Source organism: Copadichromis virginalis, linkage group LG7 (assembly GCF_057382275.1).
Source record: "Copadichromis virginalis isolate Kocher_CV1m ecotype Utaka linkage group LG7, C_Virginalis_male_GT1.1, whole genome shotgun sequence".
Classification (NCBI taxonomy): domain Eukaryota; kingdom Metazoa; phylum Chordata; class Actinopteri; order Cichliformes; family Cichlidae; genus Copadichromis; species Copadichromis virginalis.
The window spans coordinates 30,178,501-30,204,643 of record NC_140624.1 but is presented as its reverse complement, the minus strand read 5'-3'; the positions used below and the strand labels follow the sequence as shown (position 1 = coordinate 30,204,643).

At 44.1% G+C, this 26,143-nt stretch overlaps 1 protein-coding gene across 1 annotated transcript in view; it reads left to right on the top strand.

Annotated features, from left to right (window-relative positions):
* Window positions 1-26,143, top strand: part of LOC146705307 (scavenger receptor cysteine-rich type 1 protein M130-like) — a 65,920-nt gene that overhangs the window by 39,295 nt on the left and 482 nt on the right. The window contains exons 13-19 of the mRNA XM_085462952.1: window positions 5,501-5,806; window positions 5,885-6,184; window positions 19,630-19,935; window positions 20,023-20,313; window positions 23,207-23,533; window positions 25,729-25,817; window positions 25,904-26,061. Coding sequence (XP_085319078.1) covers window positions 5,501-5,806; window positions 5,885-6,184; window positions 19,630-19,935; window positions 20,023-20,313; window positions 23,207-23,533; window positions 25,729-25,817; window positions 25,904-26,047 — 1,763 coding nt within the window. The 3' untranslated portion in view covers window positions 26,048-26,061. The remainder of the gene's footprint in view (window positions 1-5,500; window positions 5,807-5,884; window positions 6,185-19,629; window positions 19,936-20,022; window positions 20,314-23,206; window positions 23,534-25,728; window positions 25,818-25,903; window positions 26,062-26,143) is intronic.

Below are 26,143 nucleotides of genomic sequence, written 5' to 3'. Positions count from 1 at the left end.
ATAGTTGCATTGCTGGCAGGTTGCACCAATAACACTATCTTGTGGTCGTTAGTGACCTTTTTACCATTTTTTGATGTTTTAGGCCTTTTGCAAACCCTTTGTGTTCTTTTAAAATAATAAATTTTAACATATCTGACTGATATTGACCCTCTTGTCCTGTTTATTCTGGGCTCGTTCCTGTGAGAGCTTTGGGCCTGAAAGTTTGCACAAGTAGTATAGAGGCCCTTAGCGGTTACTCGGTGGCTTTCGCTCGCTACATAAGCTCTGGCGAACTTGGTTCTATGGTAGGTCTTAAAGGGTTAAAGTCCCCGGTCGTGATAAACGTCGCCTCTGGGTGTGCGGTTTCCTCACTGCTGATCGCGCTGTACAGTTCCCTGAGTGCTCGGTCAGTGTCGGCTTGTGGGGGAATGTAAACAGTCATAATAATCACTGTTGTAAATTTACCTGAGGTGGCGTCTCGGGTGAGATGCAAACGGAGGGTCCGTGTTGCAAAACTTGAACTCCGGAAAGTGATGAGAAAGTCCGTCTTTTATGTCCAGTAAAGTTTGACACCTCAGGCTGTCAGGTTAAAACACTCGGTCGTGTTTTCGTAGCGTAAACGCTGGCCCTCCTCTCAGAGCCTACGCTCTATCTGCTATTCCCGAACAGATATACGCAAGTTTCTCCGTGACTGCAGCTGCCAGTCAAAGCTGTTATGATGACGTTTCACCCCAATTTAACATCACCGCGGTAGGAATTATAATCAAACTTATGGGAATGGAGATGCCTTGGACATGATGACCCTTGGACATCAATCAGCATGAGGAGAACTATTGATAACAAAAGAAAGAATCTTTGGAAAAAAATTATCTAAGGAGAATTTATTTATTTTAGTCTGACCCCAGTTCCATCCACTAACATGGAGGAGGCAGGGTTTATGACCTATACTGCAGCCAGACACCAGGGGTCGATAGAGATGTTTTGGCTTCATTTTTGGGGCGCTGTCGCATCGTCCATGTTTTCTACAGTCAATGATTACGCACAAGTCATGGACAGTGCTGTTGGCCGCTGTTTTTTTTTTGTTTTTTGTTTTTTTTTTTTGCCAAAATTGCAAAACACTTAGCAAAACCTCTAACTTTCCTCTGCTTCACTTCAGTAGCATTGGGTAATGATCATATGTTGATTCAATGTGTTCTTCAGTTTTTGATTCACTGCAGAATATTTTTAAGGCAGTTATATGCTATAAAAAGCCAAAAAATGATAGACTCCAAGCTAAAGCCCAGGGGGGAATTAATTTAAAAGTGTATACAAATTGAAGAAAGTGGCTTGACCAGTTTCCCTGGCTAAGATACAGTAAATCTGACAATAAGATGCACTGCATTTACTGTTGTGAGTGTGGAAAGATCATGGCCGGCAATACTGCATTTGTGACTGCCGCTAATATGTTTCGAACTGAAACACACAATTAAAACACACATTATATGCCGCGATAAAGGTCCCCTGTGCTGTGGCAAAAAGTTAGTCTAAAGCCCTGCCTTCACGATAGCCAACTATGGGAGCAACACTCTCCAGGAGTTAGGCGTATGGATATATAAGTCTTCAATAAAGGGAAGATTGCATGAAATTAAATCCAGAGGGTTAACTGCAATGTGCAAGCCACTAATATGCCTCAAGAATAGAAAAACATGGAAAAACATACTTTTAACAGATAAAACCAAGATCAACCTCTATCAGAATGACAGCGAGAAAAAAGAAGGGAGAAGGCATGGAACATGATCCAAAGCATACTACATCATCTGTAAAACACAGCAAAGGCAGTGTGATGGCTCGGGCATCCATAGCTGCCAGTGGCAGTGGAACACTAGTGTTTATTGATGATGTGGCACAGGACAGAAGCTTCATAATGTGACACACATTTTAAATGGGAGACAGGTCTGGACTGCAGTCAGGCCACTCTAGTACCTGCACTCTTTTGCTACAAAGCCACACTGTTGTAACACATGCAGAACGTGGCTTCACATTGTCCTGCTGAAATAAGAAGGCAGGTCCGTGAAAAATATATTGCTTGGATGGCAGCATATGTTGCTCCCAAACCTGTATGTACCTTACAGCAGCGGTCCCCAACCCCCGGGCCTCAGACCGGTACCGGTCCGTGAGTCGTTTGGTACCGGGCCGCGAGAGTGAGGCTCAGGTGTGAAATGTATAGTTTTCAGGGTTTTTATCGGTTTTGAGCGTTGTTTTGTTATCGTTTTTATCGTTTACTCGGTTTTCCTTGATCTTTTCACGTGTGTTATGAATAAATTTTCTTTTTTTCGGTACCGGTACTAGTTTTATTTTGTTGTATTTATCCGCGACACCTTAAAGGCCGGTCCATGAAAATATTGTCGGGCATAAACCGGTCTGTGGTGCAAAAAAGGTTGGGGACTGCTGCCTTACAGCATTAATGGTGCCTTCACAGATGTGCAAGTTACCCATGCCATGGGCACTAACACACCCCCAATACCATCTCAGATGCTGGCTTTTAAACTTGCGTTGATAACAATTCGGGTGACCCATTTACTCTTTGGTTCAGAGGCCACGACATCTATCAGTTCCAAAAACAATTGGAAATGTGGACTTGTCAGACCACAGCACACATTTATATTGCATCAGTCCATCTCGGATGGGTTCAGGCCCAGAGAAGCTGGCAGTGTTTCTGGGTGTTGTTGATATATGGCTTTTGCTTTGCATGGTAGAGTTTTAACTTGCACTTGCACTGTAGATGTAGCGATGAACTAGGTTAACTGACAATGGTTTTCTGAAGTATTCCTTAGCCCATGTGGTAATATCCTTTACAGAGTGATGTCGGTTTTTAATGCACCTAAGGGATCAAAGGTCACGGGCATCCAGTGTTGGTATTCGGCTTTGCATCTTGCGTGCAGAGATTTCTTCACATTCTCTGGATCTTTTGATTATATTATGGACAGTTGATCATGAAATCCCTAGATTCTTTGCAATTGTTCGTTGAGAAACATTGTTCTTAAACTGCTGAATTTGTCCAATCAGTTGTTCACAAAATGGTGAACCTCACCCCATACTTGCTTGTGAACATCTCAGACTATTGGGGATGCTCCTTTTATACCATGACAATTAAGCTGTTCACCTGTGGAATGTTTAAAACAGGTGTTTTTTGAACATTCCTCAACTTTCTCAGTCTTTTGCTGCCCCTGTCCCAGCTTTTTTGGAACAGGTTGCAGGCATCAAATTCAAAATAACACAAAACAATAATAAAGTTTGTTAGTTTGAAGACAGATATCTTGTCTTTCTAGTGTATTCAATTGAATATACGTTGGAAAGGACCACTGTATTCTGTTTTTATTTACATTTTTTTTTTTTTTGCCTGTCCCGTTTGGTTCTTTTGCCATCAGAATTATTGTCTAAAGGCGAGGAAAGATACCCAACAGATTTACTTTACCAAATTGACCATCCCAGCCTTGCCGTAATGGTCTATTTGATTCACCTTTTATTGTTTATTTTATTTATTTATTTTATTTTCAGACAGACTTGAATGAGGAAAAGAAAAGGGAGAAAGGAAGCGGGGGGGGGGGGACAGCAGAGAAAAGGGACAGGGATAAAGGGCAAAAAAACAAAAACCAACTAAGTAAGCAGACACAAAAAAATGCATATATCAATCACCTGAATCACCTGTTGAAAAAGAAAAAAGAAAACAAGCAGAAGGAAACGAGAGCAATACAATAAACAACATCACAATGATATATGGGAATATAATAGTAAATACTAAATATTAAACATTACTGTGCAGCACGTAAGATCGACAGCGCACAGTGTGCTTTGAGGTAGGAGCCAAAAAGGGTGTCGTTTGTGGGTGTGATCACCCATGTGTACACCTGTGAGCATGGACGCGCTTGTTTTTAAAAGGTTCCTTCATGTAATGATCTGCTAGAGGGTGTGGGGGAGCCACAGACCCGTCCTCCAGGGCATGAAGCAGGTATGGAGGAGATCAAGACTCCAGACATCCAGAGGCCCCCAGAACACAAGAGACCAAGGAAGACCAACAGAGGGGCAGCCGCGCCACTGTCCCAGAAAGAGCTGAGGAGAGTCCCAGATGAGGGCTCACCCAGCAGCCGCGGAGCAGAAGCCAGGGGGAGTTGCAGTGACGTACCCGTGAGCTCCGCCGGCAGCCAGCTGTGCCTGAGTGACCGAGCCCCAGGCCGAGAGGCCGGGGGCACCCCACCCCCAAAGTGGCCCGAGGAAGCCCCAGGCTCCAGGCCCCGATAAGCAGCCACCAAGGAGTGAGCCGGTGTGTACCTGGGCGCCCACCCCCGGACACAAAGAACCACCAACGCACCGATGTCTGAGGGAGTCCGCCACTGGCAGGGGAAGTGGTGGGGGGAGATAGGCCTCCATCCCTTAAAGGGCCTGAGATGTCCCCAGAGAGGTGGCGTCTGATACCCAACCTGACATATAGACACAGACATACAGGCACACACAGATACAAACATCCATTCCCACCCTCATGCTCTCATATGCAATTACTCAACACTCACCCAACGTGGAGACAGACATAAAGAGACGCTGTACACACGATCACACTCCCCAAGCGTACTCTAAGAACCGGGTCTAGGTACCTTTGCCCCTGGAGGGGGGAACTGCACCCAGACCCTGGTGGTGTTACCCTTTTTCCCTGCGGTGGGAAGAAGCAGACCGCCCCGACTCCGCAGGCCCCACACTCCAGTCGGACGGCCAACTCCTCCTCCCGGCCCCCCCGCTCCAGCAGGTCACAGAGAACGGGGGTGTGAGAAGACTCCAAAACCTCCCTCCGCCCGCTCATATGTAGTGTTGATGCATTTATTTACATTTTACACAATGTCCCAACTTCATTGGGAATTGGGGTTGCACTTGACTTCCAGGTATAAACCCTCAAATGCAGACCTTAAAGCAGATAACTCATAAGCTGGAGAGGAAATTGTGTATTACAAATTTAGAAGACCATCAATTAGCCTGGAGAAATAGTTTGCTGCTTTATTAAAAAAGAAAAAAAGCTCTGTGTATCTTGCTGCTTTCTATCTGACCGTGTCTTTTGGGGTACTGGTTTCACAGAACAAATGTTGAGGGAAGATGAAAACAGGAAGGAGATTTGTGAATAAAACCATCAAATGAGCGCTTAAATAGATGGATAATACACTATCATCATCAAAAGGAAAATAAAGAAACGTAAAATATAATATGTCAACAAATTTGTCTCTCTGGCCATGTCATGTCCCTCCATCAGCTGCACCGATTTTACTGGTTCCACAAGAAAAAGGGACAATACTACACATCCACAAAGGGAACCAGTAGGCTGGGGCTGCAACTACAGCTTTTTTTTTTATTATGAAATCTAACTGTGATGCTAACATGTTTCCAGTGTCATCTTGGAGTTGTGCTGAGGTTGAATCAGTGAATAGTTGTTTGCTGCCATCTTTTTCTTGTGTGTCTGCTGTCTCTGATCTCTCTGTTTGATCTTCTCTGATGTCTCCAGACTCTGTCAGGCTGCTGAATGGTTCCAGTCTGTGTTCAGGGAGACTGGAGGTGAAGTCTAACCAGAGCTGGTCCTCAGTGTGTGAAGCTGACTTTGACCAGAAGGATGCAGAGGTGGTCTGCAGGGAGTTTGGCTGTGGGCCTCCTTCGGTCCTCCAGGGGGAGCTCTATGGAGAAGTGGAGGCTTCAGTGTGGAGCAAAGAGTTCCAGTGTGGAGGCCATGAGTCTGCTCTCCTGGACTGTAGAAGCTCAGGCTCAGCTAGAAACAGCTGCTCACCTGGCAAAGCTGTTGGACTCACCTGCTCAGGTAGAAGAGGAGCTGCAGCTTTGATCTGGCTCAAACTCACTTTATTTGTTTATTGATGACTCTCTGCTTTCTGTTCAGAGTCTGATGATGTCAGGCTGGTAGGAGGACCCAGTCGCTGTGCAGGTACACTGGAGTTAAAACATCTTAGAGAATGGAGACCAATGGGGTACTCTGATGATTCCTGGACCCTGAAGGCAGCAGCTGTTGTGTGTGAACAACTGGACTGTGGCTCAGCTGTTTCTATGGAAGCGGCACAGTCCTCATACAAATTTGTGTGGTTGATCAGGTCTTCCTGTATTGTGTCCAAAACTCCTCTGTCCAATAGGGATTGTGCAATATCAGATCAGCTTGACTACATCCTGAAACTCACCTGCTCAGGTAATTATGTTGAAGATATTATCCATGACTGTGTGCTCTCTTTGTTGTAGACTTTCACTTTCTGTTCCTTTAAAAATGCACATTGGTGTTCTGGTATATCTTATCTGACTATCCAGAGTTGAGAGTTTTTAGGACATCTTGAAGTAATAAATCATCTGCATAGCAGTGAAAATGTACGCTATGCCTTCTGATGATACTGCCTAAGGGAAGCATGTATAATGTAAACAGAATTGGTCCTAGCACTGAACTCCACTGGAACTCCATAATTAAACTTAGTGTATGAAGAGAACTCTCCATCTAATTCAATTCAATTCAATTCAATTTTATTTATATAGCACCAAATCACAACAAAAGTCCCCTCAAAGCGCTTCATAGGTACAGAGAAAAACCCAACAATCATATGACCCCCTATGAGCAAGCACTTTGGCGACAGTGGGAAGGAAAAACTCCCTTTTAACAGGAAGAAACCTCCGGCAGAACCAGGCTCAGGGAGGGGCGGCCATCTGTCGCCACTAGTTAGGGTGAGAGAAGAAAGACAGGATAAAGACATGCTGTGGAAGAGAGACAGAGGTTAAGAACAGATATGATTCAATGCAGAGAGGTCTATTAACACATACTGAGTGAGAAAGGTGACTGGAAAGGAAAAACTCAATGCATCATGGGAATCCCCGGCAGCCTACGTCTATTGCAGCATAACTAAGGGAGGATTCAGGGTCACCTGGTCCAGCCCTAACTATATGCTTTAGCAAAAAGGAAAGTTTTAAGCCTAATCTTGAAAGTAGAGATAGTGTCTGTCTCCCGAATCCAAACTGGAAGCTGGTTCCACAGAAGAGGGGCCTGAAAACTGAAGGCTCTCCCTCCCATTCTACTTTTAAATACTCTAGGAACAACAAGTAAGCCTGCAGTGTGAGAGCAAAGTGCTCTAATAGGGTGGTATGGTACTACAAGGTCATTAAGATAAGATGGGGCCTGATTATTTAAGACCTTGTATGTGAGGAGCAGGATTTTGAATTCAATTCTGGATTTAACAGGAAGCCAATGAAGGGAAGCCAAAACAGGAGAAATATGCTTATGCTCTCTCTTTCTAGTCTCTGTCAGGACTCATGCTGCAGCATTTTGGATTAACTGAAGGCTTTTCAGCGAGTTTTTAGGACATCCTGATAATAAAGAATTACAGTAGTTCAGCCTGGAAGTAATAAATGCATGGTCTAGTTTTTCAGCGTCACTAAGAGACAGGATATTTCTAGAGATGTTGCGGAAATGGAAGAAAGCAGTCTTACATATTTGTTTAATATGTGCATTGAAGGACATATCCTGGTCAAAAATGACTCCTAGGTTCCTCACAGCGTTACTGGAGGCCAAGGTAATGCCATCCAGAGGAAGAATCTGGTTAGATACCATATTTCTATGGCCGAGTACAATAACCTCAGTTTTATCTGAATTAAGAAGCAGAAAGTTAGCGGCCATCCAGGTCTTTATGTCTTTAAGACATTCCTGCAGTTTAACTAATTGGTGTGTTATCTGGCTTCATGGACAGATAGAGCTGGGTGTCATCTGCATAGCAGTGAAAAATTATGCTAAGTCTTCTAATGATGCTGCCTAAGGGAAGCATGTATAATGTAAATAGAATTGGTCCTAGCACCGAACCCTGTGGAACACCATAACTGACCTTAGTGTGTGAAGAGGACTCTGCATTTACATGTACAACTTGGAGTCTATTAGATAGATATGATACAAACCACTGCAGTGCAGTACCTGTAATACCTACAGCATGTTCTAATCGCTCTAATAGGATATTATGATCGACAGTATCGAACACTGCACTGAGGTCTAGCAGGACAAGCACAGAGATGAGTCCACTGTCTGAGGCCATAAGAAGATCATTTGTAACCTTCACTAAAGCTGTTTCTGTGCTGTGATGAGCTCTGAAACCTGACTGAAACTCTTCAAATAAACCATTTCTCTGCAGATGATCTGTTAGCTGTTTGACAACTACTCTTTCAAGGATTTTTGATATGAAAGGAAGGTTGGAGATTGGCCTATAATTAGCTAAGACTGCTGGGTCTAGAGATGGCTTTTTGAGTAAAGGTTTGACTACAGCTAGCTTGAAGGCCTGTGGTACATAGCCGATCATTAGAGATAGGTTGATCATATTTAAGATTGAAGCATTAATTAATGGCAGGACTTCTTTGAGCAGTTTTGTAGGAATGGGGTCTAAAAGACACGTTGATGGTTTGGAGGAAGTAATTATTGAAGTTAACTCAGAAAGATCAATTGGAGAAAAAGAGTCTAACTTAACATCAATGGTACTAAGAGTAGCTGTAGATAATATTACATCTGTTGGATGATTATTGGTAATTTTTTTCTCTAATGATAAAATTTTTATTTGTGAAGAAGTTCATGAAGTCATTACTAATTAGTGTTAAAGGGATGGTTGGCTCAACAGTGCTCTGACTTTTGGTCAGCCTGGCTACAGTGCTGAAGACAAACCTGGGGTTGTTCTCATTTTCTTCAATCAGTGACTGTTACGTTCCCCCCGAAGGGGTCTAGGCATGTGAGAGAGGGGACCAGTAACAAATGAGTCCGGAATCAGAATGAAAAAGGAAAACAAACAGAGTTGTTCTGCATCAATAAAACTTTATTACAAAATGGTACAGGTTAACATTAACTTAAAGGGCCGGCAACGCCGTCTTACCAATAAACGCCAAAGAAACAAAGAAAACGCTCGCAGCCACGAAAGGCAGGAGGACTACCAAACAAACACAATAAAAAAGGAGGCACTTCCCACACTTCCTACCCTACTCCCCACCACGGGGAGACACTCTCAGGGCCCACAAGCCCGTCTGCTCACTGGTCAGAAAGAGGCTGTCTGTCCAAAATCTAGCACAGAACCGCGTAGAGCCACCGAGGAAAAAGCCACCCTGCTCACAGCTCATCCCCAGTTTAAATAGCCTCAGAGGATGATTGCTGACTGGAGTCAGGTGGCAAACGAGGCTAATCAGCAGCAGCTGTGTCCTGGGGAGAGAGAAGAGCAAGAGAGAGACGGGGGGGTGGAGCAAAAGAGGAGGAGGCGGAGAAAAACACCACGCCCACACAAGGGCAGTATCAGGAGGCCCAGCTAGGGCCGTAACACCCCCTCCCATAAATACAAACCAGTGGTTTGTCATAGAACGTCCTACCCAGCTTTTAAACATATCACCTACCATCCACCATAATAACGGTTAGGCATACCCTGCCGAATCTGCCAAGACCTTTTTGATGGGTTGAAAACACTGCACGGGGTTGGCTCAAGTCCCTCAACATAGTGTCCCAAATGACAGCCAAATGTTTTTTGAGCCATCACATATGGAGAACCCATCAGGCAGCTAGAAGGCCTTACAGCAACACTTCTCTGACACTTCTTCGCTAGGTCATGGCAAAAGGCATGCTGGTTAGCCAGAGGTGCAGGTTGAAATGGTTGTGTCACACACAATCCATCACACTGTAGGTCATCTGGACCCGAGAGACCGTCATCAGGTGGCAGATTACAATTAGTTGATCTCTGACAGTGACCAAATGACACCACTGAGCAATTATGCTCCAACTGTTGCCTAGGACTGGCAACTTTGTCGGTTTGTGAACCACAGTTCACTCTTTTGAAAGCAGATCGATTTTGCTTTGAGTTTGCTTTCAAACAGTGAGCAACCAGGTGGCCAGGTTTGTGGCAGAAGAAACAGAGCTTTGTTTTGGCTCTTGAAACCACGCCTGTATCAGCTTTGTTAGCTGGCACACTCCTAACTCTCAAGACTGACTGTTTCTGTTTGTAGGCTCCACAATTTGCTATTAAATGGCCAGACTTTAAACAAAAAAAACACTTTCGTTTCACACTGGAATGGGACACAAGTACCTCACCCTTTCGGTACTGTGTAGCTGGCACATCACTAACCTTCACTGGGGCATCGCGCCGGTCATACCTACTGACACTGGTTTTATGGACGAGCGCGAACTCATCAGCCAGCGTCGCAGCCTGCTCTAGCGAGGAAACCTTCTGTTCATTAATATTTACTGCGATGCGCTCAGCAATGCAGTTCTTAAATTCCTCTATGAGCATTAGTTCCCGGATCGAAGCCAGGTCAGTGGCTTTGCAGGCCGCACACCACCGATCGAAAAGAACACCTTTTTCCCTGGCGAAATCAAGATAGGACTGACCCTGACCTCTTCTCAACCCCCGGAAACGCTGCCTATAGGCTTCTGGGACCAGCTCATAGGCCAGCAGGATAGCCCTTTTCAGCTTGTCATAGTCCAAGCTGTCCTCAGCTGACAACGAGGAACAAACTTCTTGAGCCTTACCCGCCAGCTTACATTGGAGCAAAATGGCCCATGAATCCCGTGGCCAGTGCAAGGCCGTGGCTATTCGTTCAAACGACTCGAAGTAGCTGTCGACCTCAGTGTCACGGAACATCGGAACCAGACGACTGTTTTTCCCTACGTCAAACGGGGTGTCCGCCTGACGAATGGAGGCGGTCGGAGGAAGGGAAACCTGCCGGAGTTCCAGCTGTCGCAACCTCACAGCTGTCTCTGCCTCCACCTCCACCTTCCTCAATTCGACCTCCCTAGCCCTAGCCAGTTCCGCGTCCAAACGCCTAAGCTCTAGCTCCCTTTTCAGCTGGAACTCTCTCTCACGCTGCTCCTTCTCCAGCTGGAGACGAGCCAGACGGACACGGAGCTTAGCATCCAGCTTCGAGCCTTCACTTGATTCAATGGAGAGGGGTTCGAAGCGAGGCACTGTCATGGGTTTGTTCTCAGGCAGCCCCTGATCAACAGGTGTCGACACCAATGGACCTACAGCTTGAGCTAGCGCCTGCAGAACGGGCTGAGACGCTGCACCACGCTCACCCTTAAACACTGCAATATCAAAGGTAGCCATTGACTCTAAAACAAAAACTACCTGAGGCTAACAATAACAACAAAGAAGCACCACCTCCAATACACAAATGAGAAACAGGCGGGAAAAATGTGGCCAGAGGTTAACCAATAAATAAAAGTACCGCCGACCCTCTCCCCAGACCTGCCTACTAAAATCTTAGCCTAGTTAGCTTCTGGAGTGTACCAGGCTCGAGGCAACTTTAAAGGCTAAGCATCAAGTGCACAAAGCACCGACAAGCCTACCCCCGACAGGGAACTAATCCCCACCCGGGATTACTCCGAAAATAATAAAGGAAAAATAAAAAATGAGTGCCTGAAGGAGGAGCTTACGCTCAGCTAGACACTCCCCTTTGCTAACTGGAGAGAGAGCGCAGCAGATACCATACAACTAAACAAGCCACCGGCAAACAACTCACTAAAACTCAATTGCTGTTCCTTCCAGTCATATCGCGGACGAGCCCCCACTTTGTTACGTTCCCCCCGAAGGGGTCTAGGCATGTGAGAGAGGGGACCAGTAACAAATGAGTCCGGAATCAGAATGAAAAAGGAAAACAAACAGAGTTGTTCTGCATCAATAAAACTTTATTACAAAATGGTACAGGTTAACATTAACTTAAAGGGTCGGCAACGCCGTCTTACCAATAAACGCCAAAGAAACAAAGAAAACGCTCGCAGCCACGAAAGGCAGGAGGACTACCAAACAAACACAATAAAAAAGGAGGCACTTCCCACACTTCCTACCCTACTCCCCACCACGGGGAGACACTCTCAGGGCCCACAAGCCCGTCTGCTCACTGGTCAGAAAGAGGCTGTCTGTCCAAAATCTAGCACAGAACCGCGTAGAGCCACCGAGGAAAAAGCCACCCTGCTCACAGCTCATCCCCAGTTTAAATAGCCTCAGAGGATGATTGCTGACTGGAGTCAGGTGGCAAACGAGGCTAATCAGCAGCAGCTGTGTCCTGGGGAGAGAGAAGAGCAAGAGAGAGACGGGGGGGTGGAGCAAAAGAGGAGGAGGCGGAGAAAAACACCACGCCCACACAAGGGCAGTATCAGGAGGCCCAGCTAGGGCCGTAACAGTGACAAATAGTAAGATGTTCTGGCTTTGCGGAGGGCTTTCTTATAAAGCAGCAAACTATTTCTCCAGGCTAAATGATGATCCTCTAAATTTGTGACACGCCATTTCCTCTCCAGCTTACGAGTTATCTGCTTTAGGCTACGTGTTTGAGAATTATACCACGGAGTCAGGTACTTCTGATTAGAGACCTTAGTAGGGATGGGTACCGATATCCGGTGCCATTATGGCACCGGTTCTGACATAAACGGTAGTAACCAGACCGAAAAGCAGCGCACATTTCGGTGCTTTTTTTTCCTGAGATGTCACACACTTTGAATTCTAGCCAATCATTTTACCTTTGCGAGCGTAGTAGGCGGGTCCAGGTACGTACGTTCTTTTAGAGCAGAGGTACAGATTAAAAATGCCCAAGGCGAAGCGGTCAAAGTCTGGCTGTACTTCACAGCAAAAGATACAAACTCAGCAGCCTGCAACAAGTGCTTTAAGGTGATACTGTGCAAAGGAGGTAACACCTCGAATCTGATGAAACACCTGGCGACGCATAGCGTTTTTTTAAAAGCCGAGAAATGTGCCGTATTTGATAGCTTGCTGCGAGACCTCACACCGAGCACATCTACTGCGGGTGTGGTGCCTGTTATCGGACCCAGAGTTAGCAACATCCCCCAAGAAACCAAAGAGGAGAGTCCTGGCCCCTAGCCCTGCCAGTGTAGCAGAAATGATGACGGATGATGATGGCAGCAGCAGCCGTTCTTCTCTGCGTGAGTAGCTTAATGTTGTTCGTGTGTAATTTACGTTGAGTAGGCTAACCACGTTATTACATTAATGCACGTAAGGTGAACTAGCAAACACCATCATAGCTACATGCGGCTGTCTTCTTGTTTGATGGCAGATACTCCCTTCACCCTGGCCAAAAAGGCTAAAATGGCCAAAGAAAAAGTGAAAAACAGTTAAACATGAGAGGTTTTTGGACAAAGTTGGTATTTTTCCATTGTTTAAGCACTGCTTCCAGCCAAGAGTGATACCATATATGCCCTATAGCTGCAGAAAAGGCTAACATTGTTATCTTTTTACAAAAAACAGCTAAACATGAGAGGTTTTTGGACAAAGTTTTTGTTCTTGATTCTTTAAGCACCGTTTAAGCACCGGCACCGTTTCAAAAGTACCGGTTTGGTACTGGTATCGGATAAAACCTAAACGATACCCATCCCTAGACCTTAGTTTTCACAGGAGCTACAGTATCCAGAGTCGTACGCAGTGAGGAGGTAAAATTATTAACAAGATAATCGACCTCTGTTGGGGTAGCGTTCAGATAGCTGCTCTGCTCTGTGTTGGTACAGGTCATTGAAGATGATAACAGTGGGTGGATTATATTCTTAAACTTAGTTACAGCGCTTTCAGAAAGACATCTACTGTGATGAAGTCTACTCTCCACTGCTGTGTAATCAATTACTGTAAATGTAAATGTTATCAGGAAATGATCAGACAGGAGAGGGTTTTCAGGAAACACTGTTAAATGTTCAGCTTCTATGCCATATGATAGAACAAGATCTAGAGTGTGATTAAAGTGGTGGGTGGGTTCTTTTACATTTTGAGAGAAGCCAATTGAGTCTAATAACAGATTAAATGCCATGTTGAGGCTGTCATTTTTAGCGTCTACATGGATGTTAAAATCACCCACAATAATTATTTTATCTGAGCTGAGAACTAAATCAGATAAAAAGTCTGAGAAATCAGACAGAAACTTCGTGTAAGGCCAAGGTGGACGATATATGATAACAAGTAAGACTGGTTTCTGAGTTTTACAGCTGGGGTGGACAAGGCTAAGCATCAGGCTTTCGTTAATTAATAGGCTGGTGTGAAAAATTGCTGCCACTGTGCTTTGAGATTTCTGATAGTTAGAATGACTCGGGGGTGTTGATTCGTTTAAACTAACATAATCATCCGGCTGCAACCAGGTTTCTGTAAGGCAGAGTAAATCGATTTGATGATCAATTATTAAGTCATGTACTATCTACATTAACAAACTGGAGTCTATTAGATAGACATGATACAAATCACTGGAGTGCAGTGCCTGTAATACCAACAGCATGCTCTAATCACTCTAATAGAATATTATGGTTGAGTGGCGGCGTTGCACCTCCGGCGGCATGCCCCGGATCCGGCGGCAGTGTCACAGGTCCGGTGGCCTACCACGGTTCCAGGGGTAGCGGCGTAGCAGCACGGGCAGCCTGCCCCTGGTCCGGTGGCAGCCTTGCAGCTCTGGCGGCCGCCCACGATGGCAAAACTTCCTTGCTGACACCAGGAACTTGCGCGCCCTATGCAGGTCCCGCTGGCATGCTCATCTCGTGCTCGAGCAGAGTGGGTCCCTCCGGCGCGCTGACCTACTGCTTGGGCAGAGTGGGTCCCCGGGCATGCTGATCTCCTGCTCGGGCGCTGCAGCTGCAGGTGGTAGAGCCGATGGTGATGGTGGTGTGGCGGCTGCAGGTGCTAGATTGGGTGGATTTGCAGCACCAACAGGTAGGTGAAGTGATGTAGGTGAAGTAGGCTTATGAAGCAGCGGCTGGGGCTGTGCAGAGCAGTCAGTCCATTCCAGCCCTGGTAGCGTTCCGCAATCCTCTGCTGGCAGACTAAACTCCCCCGAGTGTTCAGCAGAGGATAGAGACGGCCGAGTTGCCGGCTGAGCTACAGCGAACTGAGCTACAGGCCGGGGCAGCAGCATTAGCTGTCTCACAGTTCAGTGACAAAATCGATGTCCTTTTTACTCACCACAGCTGGCTGTTGGAAAGACTGGGAATCCGGCTGCGTTGAGGAGCCTGTTCTGAGAAACCATCCTACTCTAAACTTTAAACCATAACCTTAACAAGTATTCCGGATGGGTGAGAGAAAAAGAAGTCAATTTGGCGTTGGTTTTGTGCGAATGCGCCACGTCTGCGCAGAAACATTGGCTAGGATGTTTTTTCAGGTAGGATGGATTCCCAGAACACCGGCAGTGCAAGCGTTGCTCCCCCGACTAGCCTGATGAGCTGTAGGGCTGTATCCCAATTCAGGGTCTGCAGCCTTTAAGTACGCAGCCTTAACAGTCCACAAGGGCCGCGTACTCAAACACCGCTAAGGCCAGAAGTGCGAGGGTTGTAGGATTGTGAAATGGGACGGTCTAGCCTCCGTCGCGCTGCCCAGGTTGCCTAGCAACCATGATACTAACAGCTGGAAATTTTTCATACAGCTTTGTTTGACAGAAATGAAGGAGAAAATCTTTTGTTCATTTGTTTGTTTGTTTTTACATGAGCTCTGATAGATTTTTTTGAGTATCTGAGGCTGAGACCACAGGACTGTAAAAACATAATTGTTGGGCTTCATTTCTGTACTGAACAGTCATTTAAGATTAGCTAGTTAATAACAATTTGCTAATGTTGTTCATGAGACTAAAGTCATCTGTCACGGTCTGGCTGGGGCAGACCGTATGTGTTGCAGAGGAGGACTCAAACGCAGACCAAAACATGGTGTGGATTAACAAAACAAGCCATTTATTGAGGCTAGCAACGAGGGTACAAAATAATAGGGCATCGATGAAAACTAAAACAATAACCTAAACTGGGTGAACTAATAACAAAACATGAAAAACCTTAACCACAGTGAACTGACAGAGATACCTGGAGATGAGACATGGATGAGCAGACGACCTGACAAAGAATGACTGAAAGCACACACACTAAATAGACACAGGAGGATAATGAGGAAAGTGGCAACACATGGAGAAACAGCTGACACATGAACATAACGACGTCACGGTGGGAGAGTAAAACTGAACACGATGAACACAGAAACACCAGACCTCTTCACAATAAAACAGGAAACATAATGAGACGTAGACATGACAACCCGAACTTGACAACGTAAGACACAGACATGAAACACATGAAGAGCAGGGGAGACTTAACATAGTTGGAAACACGAGGGGGAAATAATAAGAACTAGAAACACCTAGGCATGATAACAAATGAACTTAGGAAACCTGAAGGGCTTACATAAACTAATACTCAAAACGCTGGGTCAACAGACCCAGGATCATGACATCATCTCACTTTGGTAATGTAAATATAATATGGCCAATTTTAAAGTTATTATATAAATATATAAATTCCCTCTTTCTTTCCCCCAGTCAAGTCTGTCCCGTATTCAGCAAGTGAAAATAAAATAAACATTAAAAGGTGAATCAAATGGACCATTATGGCAAGGCTGGGATGGTCAATTTGGTAAAGTAAATCCGTTGGGCATCTTTCGCCACCTTTAGACAATAATTCTGATGGCAAAGGAGCCAAACGGGACAGGCAAAAAAAAGGAAAAAAAAAGTTATTATATAAATTATTATTAGTTATTACAACAGTGAGCTTGAACTCTGTGTCAAATACTGAGCTTCAGTAAAGATTCAAGTTGCATTTATTTATATTTCCTATCACCTTAAATCTTCACTCAAAGAGAAGTGTCTGTTACAGTGTATATATAGATGTATTATATATCAGAGACAAATATTTTTCTTTTAATATTCCTTTATTGGGTGAGAAAATCAGACCCTGTCATAACTGCTTTAAGTCATACAGAATAGATATCAGAGCCTTAAACAGGCTGGCTTCTGCTAAATGGGTCAAACTGGGCAGAAAGTATACAAACACATAACATCCTTATAGAATATGATGTAACACTATAGATCAACTTAGCTCAGAATATATAAAGCATATAAACAATTACAGCAATATGATGCAACAAACACAGCAGTGCAACTGATCCAAAATACTCAAAGCTTCATAGAACTGAAACAAACATTTATTTTTAGCTCCATTCTGCTGCTGATACATACTTTAGGTTTCTGAATATTAAACTTGTTGCTGCCTTTCATAGTGTGTAACTTGAAGGCCCTGAGTACTTTCTCCCACACTGAAAACACTGGAATGATACAATTATTTGAATATTACCTAATAAGACTGATTCAGGACAGACAATTAGTTATTTTAAACTTTTCCAGCAGTCCTTCACAAACAGGGAACAGTCTGTCTATTCTCTCCATCTGTCAGCTGCTGCTGGCTCTTCCTCCTCCTCTTCCTCACACACTGCTGAGTTTGTCCTGGTGGATCATCAGGGGTGCAAAGCCTCACAGATGATGTGCCGCAGTGTGTCCCTCAGTCTGTCCTCACTCTGGACACTTGCAGTTGTCACACATGGAAATCAAATGTGTGATAAGCTGCAGGATTCAAACACAAGTGTGACTTATAAACACATGTTCATACTTTTATTACACAATCAGAGAGAAAGAAACAGAGAGCGAGTGCAGGACAGACAGACAGGTGACAGTCTCAGGTGTACACACTGCTACAAACAGGAGGATTTAGTGTTTGTGTTATTACGAGTGCTAAACAAGAAGAGTTCCCAGATGGTACAGTGGACACATGTGTGACTCCTGTGATTAAAGCATCTTTCTTTCAGCTTAACGAGTGAACCGTCAGCTCGTTTAAACACACGTTAAAGTCCGTTTGGCTCGACACCACCGAACAGAGGCAGCAATATAACATAGCTAACATTAACAGTGCAGTGAATCCTGCTTGTGCTGTGATATTCAGGACTGCAAACCGAGCAGCATCACTGACTTTTAGCTTGTTGTGTTTGTGGATATATGACTGACTTTAATTATCCATGAAATCATCAGATTCTCTGTAAGATTAAGGCCAACTATTGAACGGCGTATATTTTAAAGGCTTTAAAACCAAGTTAACACAGAAAGTACAAACATCACTAATGTCACATAACTTTGCCGACATGTGGCCAACAGTAATGTTTTAATGTTCTTCGTTATTTAACATTCGCACATAAATAAGTGACACAATATTCGGTACTTAATTTTGAAAGTTTACTCTTCGGCCGCTCCGTTTCAGCTGTCTGCCGTTTTTTCCGCAAAATTATCCACACCCACTGCCGCGCTATGAAGTCCAGGATATGTTGGGCCATGAAGTGGCCTAAATATATCAACAAATACTTTTGAAAAATATATTAAAAGCTTTCAGGCGACGTTGGATGGCTGGTGTTTATCCTTTGATACACAAGATGCAAGGCGTGCCATCATTAACTATTAAAAAGGTTTGGTGATGAAATATCTGGTTTGAAATACAGAATGGGAGGAAAGGAAAGCATTCGTCTCTATAAGCTTGGTCTAGTAATCGAGAATTAATTTTTCAGAGTTGGGGAAAGGCTTAATTAATTAGCTTGATGATATGAAACATCCAGTGATTCCTCATGTCTCTACTTTCATTCTACGTCACATTCATAAGTAATTAGGATACTGTGGGAGCACAAAGAGTGGATGATAAATGATTACAAACCCTTTTGTGTGAGGTAGAAGGTAGAAAACTGTGTACTGTAGCATTGTTGCAGGAATGACAGTGGTGGTCAAAGAACAAGAAAAGTTTTGATGTTCAAGATATTGTCATCGTGGCAGACTCCACTACTCCTTGTGGATCCTGGTTGGTAGTGTGGGTGGGAGTGGCACTTTTTTTGGCACTTAAAAAAATAGAATTGAATAAAAATGGAAGATAGAAGGAGTTGGAACAGTACGAGTCCCATCACCCCCTGGCTCTATTCTAGCTGTGCACTGCCTACTCAGAAGATGAGAGATTCAGACCGTCTCTTTTTGGGTACTGGGTTCATAGAACAATATTCAAGGCAAGACAAAGATAGGAAGGAGAATTGGGAATAAAACCATCAAATGAGCATTTACACAGACAATACAACATCACCACCAAAAGGAAAATAAAGAAACATAAAATATAATATGTCAACAAATTTGTCTCTCTGGCCATGTTATGTCCCTGCATCAGCTGCACCAATTTTACTGGTTCCACAAGAAAAAGGGACAATACTACACATCCACAAAGGGAACCAGTAGGCTGGGCCTGCAACTACAGCTGTTTTATTATGAAATCTAACTGTTATGCTAACATGTCTCCAGTGTGTGCTGTTATAAAGATGTGTTCTGTTGTTAATGGGGGTGACCGTGGTTCAGGGGGTTGGGAAGCTTCTCTTGTAACCGGAAGGTTGTCGGTTTGATCCCCAGCTCTGTCTGTACTGGTTGTTGTGTCCTTGGGCAAGACACTTCACCCTACTGCCTACTGGTTTTGGCTGATGGCGCGATATGGCAGCCTCGCTTCTGTCAGTCTGCTCCAGGGCACCTGTGACTACAACTGTAGCTTGCCTTCACCAGTGTGTGAATGTGAGAGTGAATGAATAATGGAATTGTAAAGTGCTTTGAGTGTCTAGAAAAGTGCTATATAAATGCAATCCATTATTATTATTATTATCATTAATGATGAAGTCATGTTGAGTTGTGCTGAGGTTGAGTCAGTGAATAGTTGTTTGCTGCCATCTTTTTCTTGTGTGTCTGCTGTCTCTGATCTCTCTGTTTGATCTTCTCTGATGTCTCCAGACTCTGTCAGGCTGCTGAATGGTTCCAGTCTGTGTTCAGGCAGACTGGAGGTGAAGTCTAACCAGAGCTGGTCCTCAGTGTGTGAAGATGACTTTGACCAGCAGGATGCAGAGGTGGTCTGTAGGCAGCTCGGCTGTGGGCCTCCTTCGGTCCTCCAGGGGGCGCTCTATGAAGAAGTGGAGGCTTCAGTGTGGAGCAAAGAGTTCCAGTGTGGAGGCCATGAGTCTGCTCTCCTGGACTGTAGAAGCTCAGGCTCAGCTAGAAACAGCTGCTCACCTGGCAAAGCTGTTGGACTCACCTGCTCAGGTAGAAGAGGAGCTGCAGCTTTGATCTGGTCAAACTCACTTTATTCTTTTACTGATGACTCTCTGCTCCTCTCTGCTTTCTCTTCAGATAATGATGTCAGGCTGGTAGGAGGACCCAGTCGCTGTGCAGGTACACTGGAGTTAAAACATCTGGCAGGATGGAGACCATTGTGTGGCTCTCATGATTCCTGGACCCTGAAAGAAGCAGCTGTTTTCTGTGAACATCTGGACTGTGGCTCAGCTGTTTCTATAGAAAAGCGACGCTCCTCACGCACATCTGCATGGTTGATTACACCTGAGTGTGTTCTATCCACATCTCCTTTGAGGGGTTGTGCAACGACAGATTCTTCTTACCAAATCCTGAAACTAACCTGTTCAGGTAATCATACTGATGATATCATCCATGACTTCATATATGACAGAGATTTATGAAGCTGTGAAAGATAGCAGCAAGATTAGCAACAGACTGTCTCCAGCAGTCACAACATGGCAGAACTTAAGAAATCCTCTAAACCAATGTCCAACCAGCCTGAAGGACTCCTTCAGCCTAACAGCTTTCAAAGTTCATAGACAAGTACAGACACAAAGGCTGTAGGATAATTAAACTAGTTAACAGGTTGTTTGGGAACAGGGAACAGGACAGGAGGGAGGAGAACCTGAACTGACAGCAGGAACTAAAACATACCTTGGTCCTGTTGTAGCTCTATGTGATACTGGACCACACTGATCACACCTGTTCTGGTTCGCACCAATTGCACATGCTCACTTGAGTTGTATCTTTTTTGTGTGGGTGCATCACGAGAGTGCCATGCTTTCATATGTTAGCTCAATCAAATGCTAGTCTAGTATAAAGAAAAGATCTTTCTGTTATTGATGTGCAGAACCGGCACTCCAGTACAGCACATCTGGATCAGCTCTTTCTGTTTAAAAAGTCCTAACCTCTGTTTTTAATAAGTAAGTAGTACAGAGCTTTGATGGAGTTATACCATTGTCAGAATCCTTTAGCACAGGCGGGGGGTGTGGTAGCAACCCTCAACTCCAGCTTAGTATTCAATCAAAGACCCAGACAGAGTTTTAATTCATTTGAATGCCTTATGCGTACCAAGAAATGACTTAATACATTTCTTTTCAAGTAAAAATGTAACCATTAGAGAAAATGACCCAGCTGTCTTAGCTAATTATCAATCAATCAATCAATCCATTTATTTATAAGCAAAGTTAGACCTGGTAGTAGCAACCTTATCAACAAAAAACTGTAAAAAGCTTCCACAGGTGGCTGAAGTAACCTTCACACTGGACACAGGGCCTGTAACAATTATTAGAGATGATGTCTGATACTTAATACTTCGTTTTTGTAGTTTTGATCTTTTTGCCATTTTCCTTCCACTTTTCTGGAGGTCCTTCTGAGAGTGATATTGCTTAACCAGGGATTTGTTTTAGGTCTAATGTACTTAGATTTAAAAGGAGGAACAGCATCAAGAACATGCTGAACAAAGTGAGCAGATGATCAGCGCTGAGCTTAAGGGAGTAATTGTCCAAGGGAAGTGCACCAATATTCTGATAAACAGCAGAAAAACATCCAGCAGTAGCAGGAGGGATGATGCAGAATTTGCACGCAGGTAAAAGAGGTTTAACTCGGGGACATGGTGCAGAAATTTGGATTATAACAGGCATCTGACCAGAAAAGTTGAGCTTGCAAATGTCAATATCGCGGAGCTGCAGACCACAGGATAAAACTAAATCCAAAGTATGTCTATGGTCATGGGTGGGATCCCTGACTGATTGAACAACATTACAAGAGTCAATAAGATAAGGGAAATCTTTCACAAGACATTTTTGGTAGCAGCAAACGTGAATATAAAAAACCCCAGGAATTAGAATGCTGTCAAATCTTGGTAAGATCCCAGATAAAAAGACAGAAAGGTCTTGAAATGAAATCCTTGTTAAACTTGGAATGGTGATAAACAAGTGCACCCAGCACAGGAGAATAGAGTTCCATCAGAAATAATTGGAGTTCAAAGCTGCCCCAAATGTCAGAGGTGAGAGACCGGCAATCAAAACAGTTTTTAGAAACAGATGCAAGATCTCTGCAGAAATCTCAGTTAGCTATTAAAAGAAATGCATTCCATTCTCTTATCCTTGTCAGGGCTGCAAGGGGGCTTTAGTCTATCTCAGCTGTCTTTTTGCAATAGGCAGGGTACACCCTGGACAGGTCGCCAGTCTATTGCAGGGCTAACACAAAGAGACAAGCAACCATTCACACTCACACCTATGGGCAATTTAGAGTTACCAATCAAGCTAACCCCACTGACTCCATGTCTTTGGACTGTGAGAGGTAGCCAGAGTACCTGAAGGGAACCCACGCACAAATGGGCAGAGCAGGCAGACAGACAAAAAGACCGAGGTCCGATGGCAGAATTTAACTCAGGGACTTCTTGCTGTGAGGCAACAGTGCTAACTACTGTGCCACCATGTTGCTGTCATTTTACCATTCCTTTAAATTTAAGTTTTATTTATACAACAACAAATCACAACAGCAGCCACTTCAAGGTGCGTCGTTTTGGAAGGTAGACCCTACAGTAACACATACAGAAAGAAACCCAACAATCATATGACCCCCTATGAGCAAGCGCTTTGATTACAGTGGGAAGGAAAAACTACCCTTTTAACAGGAAGAAACCTCCAGCAGAGCCAGGCTCAGGGAGGGGCGGCCATCTGTCGCCACTGGTTAGGGTGAGAGAAGAAAGACAGGACAAAAGACATGCTGTGAAAGAGAGCAATAGATTAATAATAAGTAGTATTTTATCAGAAATACAAACAAGGAAACCCAGCCTGTAACAGTTCAAAGACGATTCTCTAAACCATTACTGTGAATTCCTTCTGTCTGTACAAGAACATAAAACTTGTTTATATCAGCCTAACAGTGTAAATTAATTACACTGGTGTACAATTCAACCATCAGAAACTACAGTCGTGTTCAAAATCCACTCATCATGGTGTGAGTGTCAGGATCATTTGGAGCTTTCAATCAGTTATTCGAGCTGTTCTGTTTCCAGGGTGGAGTGTTTGCACAGCATATATCTTTAATGACTTTAAAAATAAGAAGTGGACACACAAATTTGGATTTATTTTGGATTGTAGCATTAACAAGCTTGTGGTATTTCACCATTTTAAATATTGCTAACACCAAAATGCTCCACCATTCCACCTCTCATGAATGAATCAAGCCTCTCTCTTTCACCTCAGATTCAGAAGATTTTCTGTGTTTACAGACTTCCTGGTTCAGCCAGTCATCTCTGTGTCCTCCATGAACGGGGTTTCCAAAGCCCAGCAGCAGGAGCTTCGGGTATCAAGGGGCTCTAACTTCACCATCAGCTGCTCCATCCAGCCACAGTACCCAGGAGGCTTCTTCCAGCTCACCTTCACCTCCTCCAACACAGCATACAACTACACCCAACCAGCTGTCAATCACTCTGCTTATTTCCTGTTTCCTGCTGCAAAGCTCGCCCACCAAGGAAACTACAGCTGTGTTTATCACGTCTATGCTATCGCTCATAACTTCTCCTCTGAGAGCCGCCTGCTGTCTGTCACTGTGTCAGGTAAGCTGAAGCAGAGACTCTCAGATGTTTACAGCTTTGAAAGCTGAATGAGTTGATGACCCAAAGAACCAGGTCACCTGGCTTCCTGAAGGATATGTTACATTCCAGTTGAAGTCGGAAGCTGGAATTTCTGAGTTTGCTGTCAGAGTTTTTGATGATACTGTTTATGACCTGAATCCACATTAGCCAGATAAAATCGATGTTTCAGTGACATCTGTCGGTTTGAATTCTTTTTAAGCCCGTAGAAACTGTGGTTTGTTATATGCTAATTATTTTTCCAACTAAATGTTTTTATTTCAGCAGAATATAATTAAATCCAAGAATGTAATGTGGTAATTTATTACCACATAATAAAGTTATTACCACTCAAGTTATTACCAAGTTATTACTACTCAATTACTAGTGGTAGCTTCTGTTTAATAATGAGGAACCAGAGCTGCAAAATCTAAGGAGCTTGGAAATAAAAGCGTCTGGACTTTTTTAAGTTTCCTGAAGATGTTTTACATCTCGTCTGAGAAGCTTATTGAGTTCTAAGTTTAAATGGTGGAGAGTCACAGATTTAAGCCCTATGGGGCTTAAATCTGTGACACATAATAATCACATATATGTTATTAATAAAAAAAAAAACAGGCAGTTCAGCATTTTGCAGCTCTGTAATAAGCTCTGCTTATTACACAGAAATTACCAGCCTCTCCAAAAAGTTGATTCTGTTCATCTGGACGTAGTGTTTTGTGGGAGAAACGTTTCGTCAAGTGACTTCTTCAGTCTCAGCTGACTGCAGGTTTCCCCAATCTTATAAACAGTACATTTGCATAATGACTGAAACCAGCCCACTGAAGGAACAATGAGCTGGGAGGTCAGTTCCTTAATCTTAATTATGCAAATTCTCATGACCATTGATCAACAACCACTGACCAAAGACCACTGATCAATGGCCATGAGTACCATTCACAGAGAGTTGGGGAATGGCTGCAATCACAGCATTGTAAGATGGCGAAAGATGTACCCTTGGGCCCCCTCCTTGATTCAGAGATGGTCTTTCCCATTTCACGTGAATGGCCTCCTCGACTCTGCGCTCAAACCAGCGTTCCTCCCTGTCCAGGATGTGTACATCCTCATAATTGAAAGAGTGTCCACTGGCCTGTAGGTGTGAATAGACTGCAGAGTCCTGGCCTGATGAGGTGGCTCTTCTGTGTTGTGCCATCCGCTTCGCCAGAGGTTGTTTGGTTTCCCCGATGTTCATGGCAATCCTCCTGGAACTTAGCAGCGTGCACTATGTTACTCTGTTTGGGGGACCCGATCCTTGGGGTGGACCAGTTTTTGGTGCAGCGTGTTTTGGGGTTTAAAAGCCACAGAGACCCGGTGTTTAGAAAACATGTGTCTCAACTGTTCCGATACTCCTGACACATATGGGATCACTACAGGTTTTCACTTGGGCAGCAGTTGTCCTTCTCTCCTGGATCGGCTGGAGCTTTCTTTAGGTGCCTTTCCAGCTTTGACAAAAGTCCAGCTGGGATAACCACATTTACTAAGGGGCCTTCTTGATGTGCTGTTCTTCTGCCTCCCTGGTCGCTGTGTCAGTGGGGATGGTGTTCGCTCTGTGTTGTAGCGTCCTGATGACACCCAGTTTGTGCTCCAGTGGATGATGAGAGTCAAACCTTAGATACTGATCCGTATGTGTAGGTTTACGGTACACGTCAGCTTTTAGATGTCCCTCATTACTGATGGAAATCTCACAGTCTAAGAAGGCTAACCTGCCACTTTCATATCCTCTATGGTGAATTTGATTTGTCGGTCCACCGAGTTAATGTGATCAGTGAATTGTGGTATGTCCTGAGATTTGATTTACACCCAGGTGTCATCCACATATCTGAACCAATGGCTTGGTGGTGTTCCAGGGTAGGATAGCAAAGCCCTCTTTTCCACTTCTTCCATGTACAAACTGAACTGAAGTAACTAAAGAAGTCACTTGGATGAGTGACGAAACGTTTCTCCCATAAAACGCTACGTCCAGATGAACAGAATCAACTTTTTGGAGATTTACTTTCCTGGATGATTGAGAATGCATCAAGAAGAAACTACCAGCATTAATTGAATGGTAATAACTTAGAAATTACCACAGTATTACGTTCTTGTTTCTCCCTTTTTATCCTACTATTTTCACTTTAATACAAAGATGAATGTGTTTTTATCAGCTCCAACAGATTTCACAGTTCTCATCACAATGCTCATCCTACCGCTGACTCTGCTGCTGGTGATCACTGCCCTTTATTTCTACTGTCAGGTACTGAATACGTGTTTGTATCTGAGAATGAAGCCCTCTGCCTGTGATGCTGTCACTCTGATCTCTCTGTTGTCATCTGTCTCCAGGCCAGCAGGGGGCAGAAATCCAGCAGACAGAAGAACACTGAGCTGCTTGACTCTAATCAGGGTGTTTGTGCAGGTGAAGGAGGGACGGTTGCAAATAAAGGAGTTCAGCAGGACCTCCAAAGAGCTCATCCTACAGCCACATGAATTAATCAGCTGATGTGAGCGACCATCAGCTCAGTTTTCTGCTGAAGACTTAAATCTGTAAACACACCTCACTAACAAATATCTTCATTAATTATT